The sequence below is a fragment of the Culex pipiens genome, chromosome 3, assembly GCF_016801865.2.
Source record: "Culex pipiens pallens isolate TS chromosome 3, TS_CPP_V2, whole genome shotgun sequence".
Taxonomy (NCBI): Eukaryota; Metazoa; Arthropoda; class Insecta; order Diptera; family Culicidae; genus Culex; species Culex pipiens.
The window spans coordinates 121,093,423-121,110,793 of record NC_068939.1 but is presented as its reverse complement, the minus strand read 5'-3'; the positions used below and the strand labels follow the sequence as shown (position 1 = coordinate 121,110,793).

The window sequence follows — 17,371 nt, the reverse complement described above, 5'->3', positions numbered from 1 at the left end:
TTGCTATAACTTGTCCCTTACCTCACAAACTTTAACTACTCTATTCTTCAAACTTGGAATCGCAATACATTATTGTAGAAATGTAACAGTTGAAAAAAAAATGGTAAGAAATTTGGGCATAACTGTTATTAATATGATTAAAGGTACGTTCAATCTGTTTTATTATATATATTAACTATTCTAGTTTGTTTGTCCTGTCCCATATTTCACAACTTCAGTTGTTATCTTGTAAACTTCTCGTCACAAGTTGGTAGTTCTGTCTAGTTGCAAAATAAGGTTTCTTTATTCTTTCTTTATGTGTTAGTCTGTTATTCAATGTTCGATTTTATTTTACATTGTACTTATCCCATTTTTTCTCTTTTTCTCTTTCATGTACCTTGCGAGCATACGATGACCAAAAAAGTCATTGTATAAGCCAACACACGTGTATTTTTCACAAAGCCGCGAAACAGAACAAGTATTTTTATAAGTGCGTGAATAACAATCGGTCGTTGAAGCTCAAAAAATGTGAGAACAATATCGCGCCGTGGTTCAGTGATAATAAGGCGAAGAAAGTAGACGACGATTCCGCATGAAGAATATAGCGGAAATTAGGTGTTAATTGCACAATGGATGAAGGTTTGAAGTTGACACTATCAAAAGGGAATGGTAAGATGCAATAGTAATATTGCTAGGTTTGATAGTGTCAAAAGGTAAGATCAAGGAACAAGGATTATATGAACCTATATTGTCATAATTATTGTATTCACTGAAAATTCTATCCACTTTCTACCCCCAATGTGTCCTGCACTGGGGGTGCCTGGGGTAACTTCGAGTTGACCTGGGCCGCCCGAGGAATTATGTCGTAGGTGGTTCGTGTACTTCTCACTCACCTCTCCTCGCGGCAAGGTTTTCCGTAGGTCTACACTCGAACATGCAACATGGGACAGCATGAATCTTCAGCTGAAGCCGGACGAATGTATTCCGAAATTACAGAATTACAGAATTACAGAATATAATTCCAATATAATTAATTTCTTTGAATCTTAAATTCCGAATTATTAAATTCTCAGATTCTATTTTTTTATTCTTTTTTTAAATAATTGTAATTGAATTTTATTCTTGTTCTTTCATTCATCTTTATTCATAATTAATTTCTTTCATTTGTAATTCTTTCAGTTTTCAAAATCCAAATCGGCTTTTTTTAATTGGGTCCTAAAATGAAGCTTAGATTGCTGATATTATTGTTCACAGTGATAAAGCTCATTTTTCTGAGTACAATGACCCTTTGTACGACCACAAAGAGTTTAAAATGGATTTTTAAATCAATTTTGAAAATTTAACCTCGCGGCCCTTCTTGACAGAAAAGCTCCTACTTGACAGCTCGTTCTAAGGGGACCATAGTTGATCCATCGAAAAAATGTTGTCTTGTCAATATTTTTTTGCATTAAAATGATAAAAAGTGATCAGAAATGGTTTTTAATCGTGTTTTTTACCGTTGTACATTAAAAATTTACATAGGGCTTTAGTACCCAATTTCCTGATTTTTTTTATTTGTTGACTCTTTAATTATTATTTTTTATTTCCTAAATTCTATAAATTTTCTACTTTTAAAATTTTGATGTTGTGTAAATCTTCAATTCTTAAAATTATTATGATTTATACACGCAACTTTTTTTGTTATTTTTTTTCAAAACATGACAATTAAAAAAACACAACTCAGTTGAAAAAAATAAATGATACTCAAAATACACCTTTTTGGTCCATTAAATATATTAAAAAATCCGAAAATCTTCAAATATACTTTTGAGAAATAAAAATAATTTTAATTTTTTTTTTAGTTTAACCATTTTTTTAATTCATTAATCAATATCCTACACGTACAATTCAAATCACACAGTTTCCGTCAAAACCGAACTTACTCAGAAATGAGTATACGGGAACGGGACAGCTGTCAAAGTTAAGCGAACTTCACTCAGATCTAGAAAAAAATGGCCCAATTTTCGTTGCATTTGAGTGAAATTCACTCGACTTTGCCAAAAACACCAAATCTTCCCATTATACAGATTTTTGTTTTTCATCCGTCAACGTGCCTTCCGAGCTACGATGATATGTAATTCTTTTTTTGTTTATGCCTTCCTCTCAATCTAAAAACAGGGCCAATGGACAAAATCATACTTTGCATTGCCTTATGTAATTCTATTTTTAATAAAACAATTAAATTTCTTTTTTTCAGGGCGCCGGCAACCTCAGCAACAACCGCATCTCCGCCGAGGACATCCAGTCGCTGATGCCCCTGGTGACGGATCTGTTCACCAAGGCGCTGGAAACCGAACAGCAGGAAAAGGTGCTCTGCCACGCGCTGGAAATGTTCGGCTTCTGGTCGGTCAACTTCCGGGGGGAAATTCCCGCCAAGATCGTGCAAACCTTCAAGAAGGGGCTGGAAGCGAAGGCGCAGGTGCTGAGGACGAGCTACCTGCAGTGGTTCCTGGCGTGTTTGGAGAACGGGAAGCTGCCGAGTGGGACGGACTACACGGGGGCTCTCGGGAAGATTGTGGAGAAAGCGGCGCAGAATCCGACCCAGACGCCGGCCGTTTCCGAGGGGCTCGGGGCGGCTTGTATCATTCTGCTGACGAACGCCGCCGTTAGCGATGCGTTGAAGGACTTTTGGAACGTGGTGTTGGACATGAACAAGAAGGTGTTTCTGGGGGACAAGTTTTTGGCGAATACGGCAGGGGAAACGCTCTGTTACGTTATGTTGATGTGCGAGAAGCTGCTGTTGAACCACTTGGACAACGTCAAGGGCGAAGTGGATGCTTTGTACAAGGCGGTCGTCTACTGTGTGAATTCCCATCACAAGAAGGTGCGCAAGTACTGCTTGCCGCGGTTGGAGCGGATCGTCAACAGCTCGAACGGCATCACGCTGGCCAAGAGTCTGTTCCAAGAACTAACCAACTTTGTCGAAACCACGAAGATCCTCAACGAGGGTGAACAGGAAGAAGGCGTCGTCCCGGCGCAAGCCATCGTCGAAACCATCGTGGCCGCGACCACGATCGCCGACATCAGCAGTGCCGACGCACAAACGATTGCCCTGAACGCCCTGCTCCCCGCTCACCACCCCGCCACCGTCTCCGTTCAATCCGACCTGTGGGAGTCGATCCTGCGGCGGTTCGAGCTGGACGGCAAGTACTTTATCTCGATGAACGCCGCCCACATCAAGGAGGTGTTCTTCAACAAGTACAAGGCGACGCCGATGTACGAAAATACGCTCGCGACGCTGTCGGCCATCAGTCCGGAGGTTATCCTGCCCGTGCTGGTGAAGAACGTGACGGATCACTTGAACAACGCGAGGATGGGCAACGTCACGGACGAGGAGTACTTTACGTACTTGACGCCGGACGGGGAGTTGTACGACAAGAGTGTCATTCCGAACTCGGACGAGCAAACGAATACGGCGCATCTGAAGAGGGAGAATAAGGCGTACAGCTACAAGGAACAGGTCGAGGAGCTCGCGCTGCGCCGCGAGATCGAGGAGAAGCGCCGCAAGGAGGGCAAATCCAAACCGCCCCAGCTGACCCCGAAGCAGAAGGAAGCGATCGAGAAGCAGACGGAAAAGGAGCGCGCCATCAAGGCACGCCTGCGTGAACTGGCGGACATCATTACGACGCTGATTTCGCAGATCGAGGGCGCCGTCAAGGGAACCCCGCGGCAGCTGTCGCTGTTCTTCCCGACGCTGCTGCCGGCGATTCTGCGCGTGTTTTCGTCGCCGTTGGCTGCGCCGAGTATGGTGAAGTTGTACCTGCGGCTGATGGACACGTGCTTCGGAGTTGAGAGTGGACTGGGGGAGATTGGTCGGGATGTGGCGATCGCGACAATTCGGTTGAGCAAGCCGCATTGTGACTTGGAGGAGAGTTGGTGTACGGCGAACTTGGTGGAGTTGATTAGTGACATTTTGGTGTCGGTTTACGACGAGACGATTGACAAGTATAACGTGCACATTGAGGAGGACGGAGCGAAGAACTATCTGTTGAACGCGCCGGCGTTCAGCTATACGTTTGAGTTTTTGAAGCGGGCGTTGGTGCTGAACGAGGCTGAGAAGGACGAGAGTATGCTGATCAACGGGATTCAGATCATTGCGTACCACGCGCAGCTCAAGGGAGACACCGTTGACGGGCAGGACTTTGAAGACCTGTACCATCCGAGGTACATGCCGCGGCTGGAGATGATCAAGCTGTTGCTGAGGTTGATTCAGAACCATCGAGGTCGTGTGCAGACGCAAGCGGTGGCCGCGTTGTTGGACGTAGCGGAGAGTAGCTCCGGAAGTGAGTACACGGCCAAGGCCGAGCATCGAGAGATTGAAGTTCTGCTGGTGGCGCTGCAAGATGAGCTGGGTGCCGTCCGGGACGTGGCGTTGCGTGCGTTGGCCATCATGATCAAGGTGCTGCCGTCGATCGCGGACGACTACGAGCTGGGACTGCGACTGACGCGTCGCTTGTGGGTCGCTAAACACGACGTCTGCGAGGAGACAAAACTCCTAGCGGAGCACGTCTGGACACAGGGTGAGTTCGAGGTGCCGATCGTGATGGCGGACGAGCTCATGAAGGACATCATCCATCCGGAACCGTGCATCCAAAAGGCAGCCTCATTCGCCCTCGTGTCGATTCTCGCCGAAGATTCCTCCATCATCGACAGCATCGTCGAGCAGCTGCTCGAAATCTACCAGGAAAAGCTAACCATGATCCCGGCCAAACTCGATCAATTCGATCGCGAAATCGAACCCGCCATCGATCCGTGGGGCCCCCGCCGTGGAGTCGCAGTCGCCCTGAGTCAGTGTGCCTCCTTCCTAACCGCCGACCTGGTCAACACCCTCACCCAGTTCATGGTCGCCACCGGACTCCGCGATCGCGAAGAAATCGTCCACAAAGAAATGCTCGCCGCATCCCTGGCCATCGTAGAACACCACGGCAAGGAGAGCGTCTCGTACCTCCTTCCAACCTTCGAAGAGTTCCTCGACAAAGCCCCAAACAACAGCGACTACGACAACATTCGCCAAGCCGTGGTCATCCTAATGGGTTCCCTCGCGCGCCATCTCGACCGTGACGACGCCCGCATCCAACCCATCGTCAACCGCCTCCTAACCGCCCTCTCAACCCCATCCCAGCAAGTCCAGGAATCGGTCGCCAACTGCATCCCCCACCTGATCCCCTCCGTCAAAGAGCAAGCCCCCCAAATGGTCAACAAACTCATGCAACAGCTCATCAAATCGGAAAAGTACGGCGTCCGTCGCGGTGCCGCCTACGGAATCGCCGGCATCGTCAAAGGCCTCGGCATCCTCTCGCTCAAACAGCTCGACATCATGACCAAACTCACCAAGCACATCCAGGACAAGAAGAACTTCAAGTGCCGCGAGGGCGCCCTCTTCGCCTTCGAAATGCTCTGCTCAACCCTCGGACGGCTCTTCGAACCGTACATCGTGCACGTCCTGCCCCATCTGCTGCAGTGCTTCGGCGATTCTTCCTCGTACGTCCGGGAGGCCGCCGACGAGTGTGCCAAAACCGTAATGGCCAAACTGTCGGCCCATGGAGTGAAACTGGTGCTGCCGTCGCTGTTGAACGCCCTCGATGAGGATTCGTGGCGAACGAAGACGGCTTCGGTGGAGCTGCTCGGAGCGATGGCGTTCTGTGCGCCGAAGCAGCTTTCGTCCTGTCTGCCCAGCATCGTGCCCAAGCTGATGGAAGTGCTGGGAGATTCGCACATTAAGGTGAGTCGGTCAGGGAAAGGTTATGAGAAGATTTTTCGGGCAAAAGATTCAGAAATTCAAAAATATAAATATTCTAAAATTAAAAAAATAATTGGATTCAAAATATAAAAAATGCATTTTAAAGTTAAAAAAAAAAACAAAATTCGCAAATAAAAAAAAAGAAATTTAGAAACTTTAACATTCCAGAATTTAAAACTACAAAAACTGAAAAGTTCAAAAGTTAAAAAATCTAACATTTAAAAATGGATTTCAAAGTTTAAAAAACTAAAAATTTGATAAAAAAATGATATCTGAAATTTGAAAATTTCATAATTCAAAAACTCAATGGTTCAAAAATTTAAAAATACATTTCAAAGTTAAAAAAATAGGTTTGAAAATTTAAAAATTCGAAAATGACAGTATTCAAAAAATTCCCAAGTTCAAAAATAAAAGATTCATAACATACATTTCCGTATTAACTTTTCAATAGGGCGAATCCGTAGATGTAAACAAGCAGCCTATCCCTTTCTTACTCAACGTGAACTGTCACTAGAGCAAGTGGGATAGACTGTTTGTTTACATCTACGGATTCGCCCTATTGAAAAGTTAATACGGATTTCAAAGTTCAAAAACAATTCTAAATTCAAAATTTCAAGCAAATTATTAAAATTCAGGAGTTATAAAATTTAAAAATTCTGAAACTTAGAGTTGAAAAATTATAATTTTGTTCAAGTTTGCTAACTCATCTTTTTTTTTTCAAAATTCCAAAATTCTAAATTTTTAAAATTCAAAAAATTTAACAGTTTAAAAAATATATCAAATTTAGAAGAATTTAAAAATAAATAAACTCGAAAGCTCAAAAGTTTAAAAAAAAGATTCAATAATTGAATAATACATATCAAAGTTAAAAATTCGTGGATAAAAAAAAAGAAATTAAGAAATTTGAAAATATCATGATTAAAAAACTCAAAGGTTCAAAAATTCAACAATACATTTCAAAGTTTAAAAATTCATACTTTTCAGAATGAAAAAAATATTTAAAATTCAAAAATGTCAACACTCAAAAAATTCAAAAGTCAAAAATTAAAAATGTATAAATTAAAAAAAATAACAATGCATTTCAAAGTTCAAAAAATTTTGAAATTTCGAACAAATTATCAAAAGTCAGGAACTCGAAAAAAATTATATTTGAAAGTTATTAAACTCAAAAATTCAAAAATTATACAATAAAAGGATTCGAATATTTTAAATTGCGATAATTCAGTTCAAGTTCGCAAGCTATTTTTTTTAAATTCCAAATATCATTTTTTTTTAAATTCAAAAAATTCAAAAATTTTTATTTAAAAACTCGAGTTTTAAAATAAAAAAAAAAGTTTTAATAATAGATAAACTTTGAGTTAAAAACGTAACTTAATCTACCTTTAGGTGGTTGGTGCCTTCCTCTCATTTATAGAGTGATTCCAACCCCCCTAAAGTGCCACATGATTTATGGATCGCCCCTAACGTGATCGCAGCACCAAAGATGTCCTAATAAAAATAAGTGATGAGTAAAAAAAAACAGACGGCCCACAGACTTCTTGTCAAGATTATACAGACACCGCCTTTGAGGAAAATGGCATCCCTCTACAAGGCTTTTTTCGTGGCGATCAGACCCGACCAGTTGAGGTTATGTGAATTCAGACCATTTTTTAAACTGCTTGTAATTTAACGACTCTGTAAGCCAGGGTAGCTACCCACCTTGCCTCAAGTCTGCCCTAGTTATCCCTATTTTTAAAAAAGGAGACCCATTAGATCCAACTAACTACCGACCAATATCAGTGCTACCGGCCATCAACAAAGTTTTTGAAAAGCTTGTCTACAGTCGTCTACTGAACTTCTTCTGCAAAACAAAACTTCTGTATCCGCATCAATTTGGCTTCAGACAAGGCTCATCAACGGAAGTAGCTGTGTTGGAACTCGTTGATGAAATTTCACGCGCCCTCGATCGGAAAATGCTAGCCGGAAGTGTGTTTCTTGATCTATCCAAGGCGTTCGATACGATCAATCACCCAATGCTGTTGAAAAAACTTGATGCGTATGGTGTGCGAGGACTTCCCAACGATTACCTGCGGAGTTATCTAACGGATCGGCAACAGCAGGTTGTGGTGTCAGGTAGTCGAAGTGATTTTCTAAACATTCGTACGGGGGTACCCCAGGGAAGCAACCTTGGGCCGCTGTTGTTCCTTGTATACGTCAACGATATTGCTGAGCTGCATCTTTCGGGAAAAGTAAAGTTATTCGCAGATGACACCGTATTGCTTTACGAGAACAAATCGCCCGGAGTAATGATCCAACTGATGAAAATTGATATGGAGTGCATTCTTGGTTATCTGGGAAATAACCTATTAGCACTTAACCTCGAAAAAACAAAGATGATGCTGTTTCGAAACTCACAAACCGTCGTGCCACCACATCCACCCCTCAACGTTGCCAACGAAGTGATCGAAGAAGTTCAAAGCTTCAAATATCTGGGAGTTCACCTGGACAACCGTCTCACCTGGAGAAAACACATTGACGAAGTGGTTTCTAGCTGCTCTGCGCTTTGTGGTATTCTCAGGAAACTAGCATGGATTCTTCCGCAGCATGCTCTTCTGAAGATATACTACGCTTTCATCAACAGCAAATATCAGTACGGAATCGCGATTTGGGGAACAGCGTGCAGGACATTTTTAAAGGACGTACAAACTCAACAAAATCGGTGCATCAAGGCAATCTTTAGGCTCCCGTTCCTGTACCCAACATTCGACTTGTACGCAAGCCAGCAGCATAGTATTTTGCCAATTCTTGGAATGTTCAAGCTGAAAGTATCAGTTCTGATGTACAAAATCGAAACCGGACAGCTGCATCACAACTGGCGATTCACGAGAGCAGTACATCAACATTTCACCAGGCAGGCAGGAGACTTTCAACAAGAAAGATTCAGAACAGAAATTGGAAGGCGAAGATTTACAAATCTCGGTGCTGATATTTACAACCAAGTTCCGGACTTAATTAAAAACCTACCAGAGTTGACCTCGTTCAAAAGCAGATTAAAATATCACCTGAAAGAACATTTGTCATCTATTTTGTAATTGTCAGCTAGTTTTCATGTTTGCTTAAGTATTTTTTGTTATTTGTTTAATTAACTTTAATGTACATTTAAATGAAACTTAAATGCCAATCGTGTTCCCTTTTAAAGAACAAAAGTTCAATGGGGAGAGCGATTGATATTATGGCGGTGTAATATTATTGTACAACTGAAATAAAATATTAAATATAAAAAAAAAAAAAAAAAAAAGATAGGTAAGTCAGATCTTGAAAATTCTTACTCCACCTGAAAGGTCTGCTCATATGCATTCTAAAAATATATAACATGTGAGGGTTTCATGAAAAAACCACCCTTTTTACCATAATTTTAATTTAATATGAAACAGTTTTTTTAAAATAACTTTTTAAATACATGATAAAACTGCATGAATTTAAATAGCAACTTAGGGGACGTTAAGACGGATCGATTAAATCCATTACGGCCAAAATCGGTTGAGCCTGTGACAAGATATTCCAGTGACATTGATTTGGTACACATGTCTACATACAGCCAAACACACAGACATTTGCTCAGCTGGTGATTCTGAGTCGATATGTACAAATGAAGGTAGGTCTAGGAGGTCTAACTAAAAAGTTCGTTTTTCGAGTGATTTTATAGCCTTTCCTCAGTAAAGTGAGGAAGGCAAAAAAGCAAAAAAATTCCAGTTTATAGAAAAAAAATTACAAAATTTGAAAATTTCGTAATTTTAAAACTCAAAAGTTCAAAAATTAACATAAAATTCAAAGTTAAAAGAAATTGAAATTTTCAATATAAAAGAATTTAAGAATTTAAGAATTTAAGAATTTAGGAATTTAAGAATTTAAGAATTTAAGAATTTAAGAATTTAAGAATTTAAGAATTTAAGAATTTAAGAATTTAAGAATTTAAGAATTTAAGAATTTAAGAATTTAAGAATTTAAGAATTTAAGAATTTAAGAATTTAAGAATTTAAGAATTTTTAGAATTTAAGAATTTAAGAATTTAAGAATTTAACAATTTAAGAATTTAACGTGAAGACTTCCATCATTGCCATGATTTTTTGTTTAAAGATATAAATTTTTCGTCACTGTCAATATTTTCACAAAATTTCTTCTACAAGTTGTTTAGAATAGTACCCTAGGGGAGAGTGGGGAGACTTGATCCCCTTTTTTGTATCGCACATAACTCTGTCAATTTCTCACAAAACTATGAACTTTTTGCATAAATTGAAAGCTTAAACATTCAACTATGTTTGGCTGATAAGGGTATTTCACGAGATAAACTCTTCGAGTCATGCCAAGCGTTTTAAAAAAATATTTTAAACCGGCATTTTCAAAATGTTGGGGGTAATTTGATCCCCCTTTCAACATTTTGAAGAAATCTTAAGCAAAATGTTTCTTATTCATCCAAACTTTTAATTTTCTATAAGTTGCAGCAATTTCACATTAAACCTGTACGTTTGCGTTCAAAATATAACAAGTTTAGCATGCAAAATATTTAAAAACTTAAAATTTTCTTTTTTAGACCAAAATTAAGCATGTTTACAAATGCTGGTAATTTTTGTTTACAAAACTCTTGAAAAATGGTTCAAACTGCAATAAGTTATGTACAACTATACTAAAGGAAACTATGTACGAAAACCCAGCCCAATTATTTAATCTTGAGGCTGATTCTAGTGCCTATAAAAATGCAGAGATCAAGTTTCCCTAAACGCACTTTTTTAAACAATTGATTGTAAAAATAGTATGACGATAAATTTAACGTCAAATTCGTAAGGGTTTTGGAGTTGATATGTTTATCAAACAATTCATGTATAAAAAATATTTTTTTGAATATTTTTTGAGTGTTTTCTATCCTTATCAAAACAAAGAAAAAAGATCTTTTGGAAGTTTTTTGCAGCACTTTTTAGAAAAATGTGTGTAACTCAATCTAAACAATTTTTAATTTTTTTCTTTGTTTTCTACAATGAGTTTTAGTAAATTTCGCACAACTTTCTAGAACAAAGCTAATTGTTTTAACCACATTCTGACGAGATATAGGCTTGGGATCAAGTGTCCCCGGGGATCAAGTCTCCCCACTCTCCCCTACATGTGTTGATACTTTTTGGTAACGATCATCCCATTCCTTGTAAAGTTATGGAAATCGTCATTAATCAATGATTGCCAACTAGGACGTCAATGATTGTACCACAAAATTATATAAATTTTGACACACATTTGATTTAGACCAACGTTTCCTTCAGTGGCTTCAAGAAGGCAACAACCGGCACATGCTGATTCATTTTGGAGCAGAAATTCGTTAAATTGAATTCAATACAGAGAATTTTAGAGTGATGATCAATTTTCTTCGAAAATGATCAACGGCTTCACCTTAAGAATTTAAGAATTTAAGAATTTAAGAATTTAAGAATTTAAGAATTTAAGAATTTAAGAATTTAAGAATTTAAGAATTTAAGAATTTAAGAATTTAAGAATTTAAGAATTTAAGAATTTAAGAATTTAAGAATTTAAGAATTTAAGAATTTAAGAATTTAAGAATTTAAGAATTTAAGAATTTAAGAATTTAAGAATTTAAGAATTTAAGAATTTAAGAATTTAAGAATTTAAGAATTTAAGAATTTAAGAATTTAAGAATTTAAGAATTTAAGAATTTAAGAATTTAAGAATTTAAGAATTTAAGAATTTAAGAATTTAAGAATTTAAGAATTTAAGAATTTAAGAATTTAAGAATTTAAGAATTTAAGAATTTAAGAATTTAAGAATTTAAGAATTTAAGAATTTAAGAATTTAAGAATTTAAGAATTTAAGAATTTAAGAATTTAAGAATTTAAGAATTTAAGAATTTAAGAATTTAAGAATTTAAGAATTTAAGAATTTAAGAATTTAAGAATTTAAGAATTTAAGAATTTAAGAATTTAAGAATTTAAGAATTTAAGAATTTAAGAATTTAAGAATTTAAGAATTTAAGAATTTAAGAATTTAAGAATTTAAGAATTTAAGAATTTAAGAATTTAAGAATTTAAGAATTTAAGAATTTAAGAATTTAAGAATTTAAGAATTTAAGAATTTAAGAATTTAAGAATTTAAGAATTTAAGAATTTAAGAATTTAAGAATTTAAGAATTTAAGAATTTAAGAATTTAAGAATTTAAGAATTTAAGAATTTAAGAATTTAAGAATTTAAGAATTTAAGAATTTAAGAATTTAAGAATTTAAGAATTTAAGAATTTAAGAATTTAAGAATTTAAGAATTTAAGAATTTAAGAATTTAAGAATTTAAGAATTTAAGAATTTAAGAATTTAAGAATTTAAGAATTTAAGAATTTAAGAATTTAAGAATTTAAGAATTTAAGAATTTAAGAATTTAAGAATTTAAGAATTTAAGAATTTAAGAATTTAAGAATTTAAGAATTTAAGAATTTAAGAATTTAAGAATTTAAGAATTTAAGAATTTAAGAATTTAAGAATTTAAGAATTTAAGAATTTAAGAATTTAAGAATTTAAGAATTTAAGAATTTAAGAATTTAAGAATTTAAGAATTTAAGAATTTAAGAATTTAAGAATTTAAGAATTTAAGAATTTAAGAATTTAAGAATTTAAGAATTTAAGAATTTAAGAATTTAAGAATTTAAGAATTTAAGAATTTAAGAATTTAAGAATTTAAGAATTTAAGAATTTAAGAATTTAAGAATTTAAGAATTTAAGAATTTAAGAATTTAAGAATTTAAGAATTTAAGAATTTAAGAATTTAAGAATTTAAGAATTTAAGAATTTAAGAATTTAAGAATTTAAGAATTTAAGAATTTAAGAATTTAAGAATTTAAGAATTTAAGAATTTAAGAATTTAAGAATTTAAGAATTTAAGAATTTAAGAATTTAAGAATTTAAGAATTTAAGAATTTAAGAATTTAAGAATTTAAGAATTTAAGAATTTAAGAATTTAAGAATTTAAGAATTTAAGAATTTAAGAATTTAAGAATTTAAGAATTTAAGAATTTAAGAATTTAAGAATTTAAGAATTTAAGAATTTAAGAATTTAAGAATTTAAGAATTTAAGAATTTAAGTATTTAAGAATTTAAGAATTTAAGAATTCAAGAATTTAAGAATTTAAGAATTTAAGAATTTTTAGAATTACAGAATTTGAGAATTTAAGAATTTTTAGAATTTAAGAATTTAAGAATTTAAGAATTTAGGAATTTAGGAATTTAAGAATTTAAGAATTTAAGAATTTAAGAATTTAAGAATTTAAGAAATTTTAGAATTTAAGAATTTAAGAATTTTCCGTAAAACGAAAACGAAAACGAAGAATTTAAGAATCAGTCAGTTTATGATTATTTGAAATTTTTTGTTCTCATTGTTTAATCTATTAAATTTTCATTTTTTTAAATTGTGAATTTCCGAATTTTAAAATTTCTGAATTCAATAATTTATTTCATTCTTACAGGTTCAGGAAGCGGGCGCCGACGCCCTCAAGGTCATCGGCAGCGTCATCAAGAACCCGGAAATCCAGGCCATCGTCCCGGTGCTGCTGAAAGCCCTCGAGAACCCCTCCAACAAGACGTCCCACTGCCTGCAGAGCCTGCTCGAGACCAAGTTCGTGCACTTTATCGACGCTCCGTCGCTGGCGCTGATCATGCCCGTCGTGCAGCGTGCCTTCATGGACCGCTCGACGGAGACGCGCAAGATGGCGGCGCAGATCATCGGCAACATGTACTCGCTGACGGACCAGAAGGACCTGACGCCCTATTTGCCGAACATTATTCCGGGGTTGAAGACGTCGCTGCTGGATCCGGTGCCGGAGGTTCGTGCCGTTTCGTCGCGTGCGCTGGGGGCAATGGTCAAGGGGATGGGCGAGTCTTCGTTCGAGGATCTGCTGCCGTGGTTGATGCAGACGCTTACGTCGGAGAGTAGCAGCGTTGATCGGTCGGGGGCGGCGCAGGGATTGTCGGAGGTTGTTGGGGGCTTGGGCGTGGAGAAGTTGCACAAGCTGATGCCGGAGATTATCGCGACGGCGGAGAGGACGGATATTGCGCCGCACGTGAAGGACGGTTACATTATGATGTTCATTTATATGCCGAGTGCTTTCCCGAATGACTTTACGCCTTACATTGGCCAGATCATTAATCCGATTTTGAAGGCGTTGGCGGATGAGAACGAGTACGTGAGAGATACGGCGTTGAAGGCTGGTCAGCGGATTGTGAACTTGTATGCCGAGTCGGCGATTGCGCTGTTGTTGCCGGAGTTGGAGAAGGGATTGTTTGATGATAACTGGAGGATTCGGTACAGTTCGGTGCAGCTGTTGGGAGACTTGCTGTACAAGATTTCTGGAGTTTCGGGCAAGATGACCACGCAGACTGCTTCGGAGGACGACAACTTTGGTACGGAGCAGAGTCACAAGGCGATTATTAGGAGTTTGGGAGCGGAGCGGCGTAATCGGGTGCTCGCAGGACTGTACATGGGTCGCAGCGACGTTTCGTTGATGGTCCGACAGGCGGCGTTGCACGTGTGGAAGGTCGTGGTGACGAATACGCCGCGTACGTTGCGAGAGATTCTGCCGACGTTGTTCAGCTTGTTGCTGGGATGTTTGGCGAGTACGAGCTACGATAAGCGACAGGTTGCGGCGCGAACGCTCGGAGATTTGGTGCGGAAGCTCGGCGAACGAGTTCTGCCGGAGATTATTCCCATTCTGGAGCGTGGCCTGAACTCGGACCAGGCCGATCAACGGCAGGGAGTTTGTATTGGACTGTCGGAGATCATGGCTTCGACGTCCCGTGACATGGTGCTGACCTTCGTGAATAGTTTGGTGCCAACGGTCCGGAAGGCTCTGGCCGATCCTCTTCCGGAGGTTCGTCAAGCTGCCGCGAAGACGTTCGATTCGCTGCACACCACAGTCGGATCGCGTGCCCTGGACGACATCCTTCCGTCCATGTTGGAAAGCCTCTCCGATCCGGATCCGGACGTGGCCGAATGGACGCTTGACGGTCTCCGCCAAGTTATGGCCATCAAATCTCGCGTCGTCCTCCCGTATCTTATCCCACAACTCACCGCGAACCCGGTCAACACGAAGGCCCTCTCGATCTTGGCGTCCGTCGCCGGAGAAGCCCTCACCAAGTACCTTCCCAAGATTCTGCCGGCACTGATGACCGCCCTGGCCACTGCCCAAGGAACTCCCGAAGAAGCCCAAGAGTTGGAATACTGCCAGGCCGTCATCCTATCAGTCAGCGACGAAGTCGGCGTCCGCACCATCATGGACACCGTCATGGAGTCGACGAAATCAACCAACCCGGAAACCCGTAAGGCCGCCGCAACCCTTCTCTGCGCTTTCTGCACCCACTCCCCAGGCGACTACTCGCAGTACGTGCCACAACTTCTTCGTGGTCTGCTCCGTCTGCTCGCAGACTCCGACCGCGATGTCCTGCAGCGCTCCTGGGATGCTCTCAACGCCGTTATAAAGACCCTGGACTCGGCTCAGCAAATCGCCCACGTCACTGACGTCCGCCAAGCGGTCAAATTCGCCAGTAGCGACCTCAAGGGCGCCGAACTGCCCGGATTCTGCCTACCCAAGGGCATCACCCCGCTACTGCCAGTGTTCCGTGAAGCAATCCTGAACGGTCTGCCCGAAGAGAAGGAAAACGCCGCCCAGGGCTTGGGCGAAGTCATCCAGCTGACGTCCCCAGCTTCGCTGCAACCCTCGGTCGTGCACATCACCGGTCCTCTCATCCGTATCCTCGGCGATCGGTTCAACGCCGGAGTCAAGGCCGCAGTTTTGGAAACGCTCGCCATCCTTCTGCACAAGGTCGGAATCATGCTGAAGCAGTTCTTGCCCCAGCTGCAGACGACATTCCTAAAGGCGCTGCACGACCCCAACAGGATCGTCCGCATCAAGGCCGGCCACGCCCTTGCCGAACTGATTGTGATCCACACCCGTCCGGACCCGCTGTTTGTGGAGATGCACAACGGTATCAAGAACGCGGACGACTCTACCGTGCGGGAAACGATGCTTCAAGCGTTGCGTGGCATCATCACACCAGCCGGGGACAAAATGACCGACCCGTTGAAGAAGCAGATCTACGCGACGCTTTCCGGAATGCTGGGCCACTCGGAGGACATTACACGAACAGCTGCCGCTGGTTGCTTCGGTGCCCTCTGCCGATGGCTCAACCCAGATCAGCTCGACGATGCCCTGAACACGCACCTGCTCAACGAAGACTACGGCGAAGACGCGGCCCTCCGACATGGTCGTACGGCGGCACTCTTCGTCGCGCTCAAAGAATTCCCCGCGGCCATCTTCATCGACAAGTACGAAACTAAAGTGTGCAAAACCATCGTCTCATCGCTCGCATCCGACAAGATCCCCGTAGCCCTGAACGGCGTACGATCAGCCGGCTACCTGCTCCAGCATGGCATGAGCACCGAAGGCGCCAAACTCCCCCAACCCATCATCGGCCCGTTCGTCAAGTCCATGAACCACGTTAGCAACGAAGTCAAACAACTGCTCGCCAAGACCTGCATCTACCTGGCGAAAACCGTCCCCGCCGATACCACAGCCCCGGAATATCTACGCCTCGTCATCCCCATGCTCGTCAACGGCACCAAGGAAAAGAACGGCTACGTCAAGTCCAACTCCGAGATCGCCCTCGTCTACGTGCTGCGGTTACGCGAAGGCGACGAAGTGCACCAAAAGTGCATCGCCCTGCTCGAACCGGGCGCCCGTGACTCCCTCGCCGAAGTCGTCAGCAAGGTCCTGCGCAAGGTCGCCCTGCAGCCCGTCGGCAAAGAAGAAGAGCTAGACGATACGATTCTCACGTGATTGGTGCGGCCTCCGCCGGCGAAACGTAGAAGGAAACAACCAGAACAGCAACAGTATAACCGACGACAAACTCTGTGGATCGGCACGCTCACGGTCAGGCTTGGCGGCCTGCTAGCCGTTTTCAAGTGGCACAACAACCACCAACACCACAACCCCCCTTGGAATGCAAATAAAGATCGATATTGTAACAACCTGCCGCTGATTTCGGCGAACGCAAAAAGAAAATCTTGATTAGTCCTAGTAGTCGTCGTCACCTTCGTCAATCATCCCAAACGTATCGTGGCAGAAACTGTCAACAGTCCCAAATGCAATGTAAGACTTAACTTTTTACAGGTGGTATTCGTGTTTATTTCGGTGAATAAAGTATTCTCTCTAGTCTCTGTAGTCGTAGTCGTCGCTGTGATTCAATGTGTGAACGATAAAAAAAACAAACGAAGAAAGCGTACGTGTTGTCATTTACTTTCGGTTGTTTTGATGTTTTTTGTTTGGCAGACTTTTCAGCAGGAAGAAACATCGAATTTTCCAATCACGGATTTCAACGTCAAGCGTCTAGAGTACAACATCACGTCGGAACGCTGAACAACATCATTCCGTTACAGATTTCTAGCATCTCTTTCCGTTTTAAAAGCTTTTAAAAATTTTGGTTCTTGCAACTTCCTTAACAATCAGCGGAATGAAAATCAAGCACTGAGCAGTGAATGCGAGGATAAAAAACAACACGCGAACACCCTGAAAAAGAAATTTCATATCTCGGTTCG

At 40.5% G+C, this 17,371-nt stretch overlaps 1 protein-coding gene across 1 annotated transcript in view; it reads left to right on the top strand.

Annotated features, from left to right (window-relative positions):
• LOC120413056 (eIF-2-alpha kinase activator GCN1) overlaps positions 1 to 16,804 on the top strand; it is a 31,181-nt gene extending 14,377 nt beyond the window's left edge. Inside the window, exons 4-5 of the mRNA XM_039573760.2 lie at positions 2,216 to 5,740; positions 13,248 to 16,804. Of these exons, the coding sequence (XP_039429694.1) occupies positions 2,216 to 5,740; positions 13,248 to 16,613 (6,891 nt within the window). The 3' untranslated portion in view covers positions 16,614 to 16,804. The remainder of the gene's footprint in view (positions 1 to 2,215; positions 5,741 to 13,247) is intronic.
• The last annotated feature ends 567 nt before the right edge of the window (positions 16,805 to 17,371 follow it).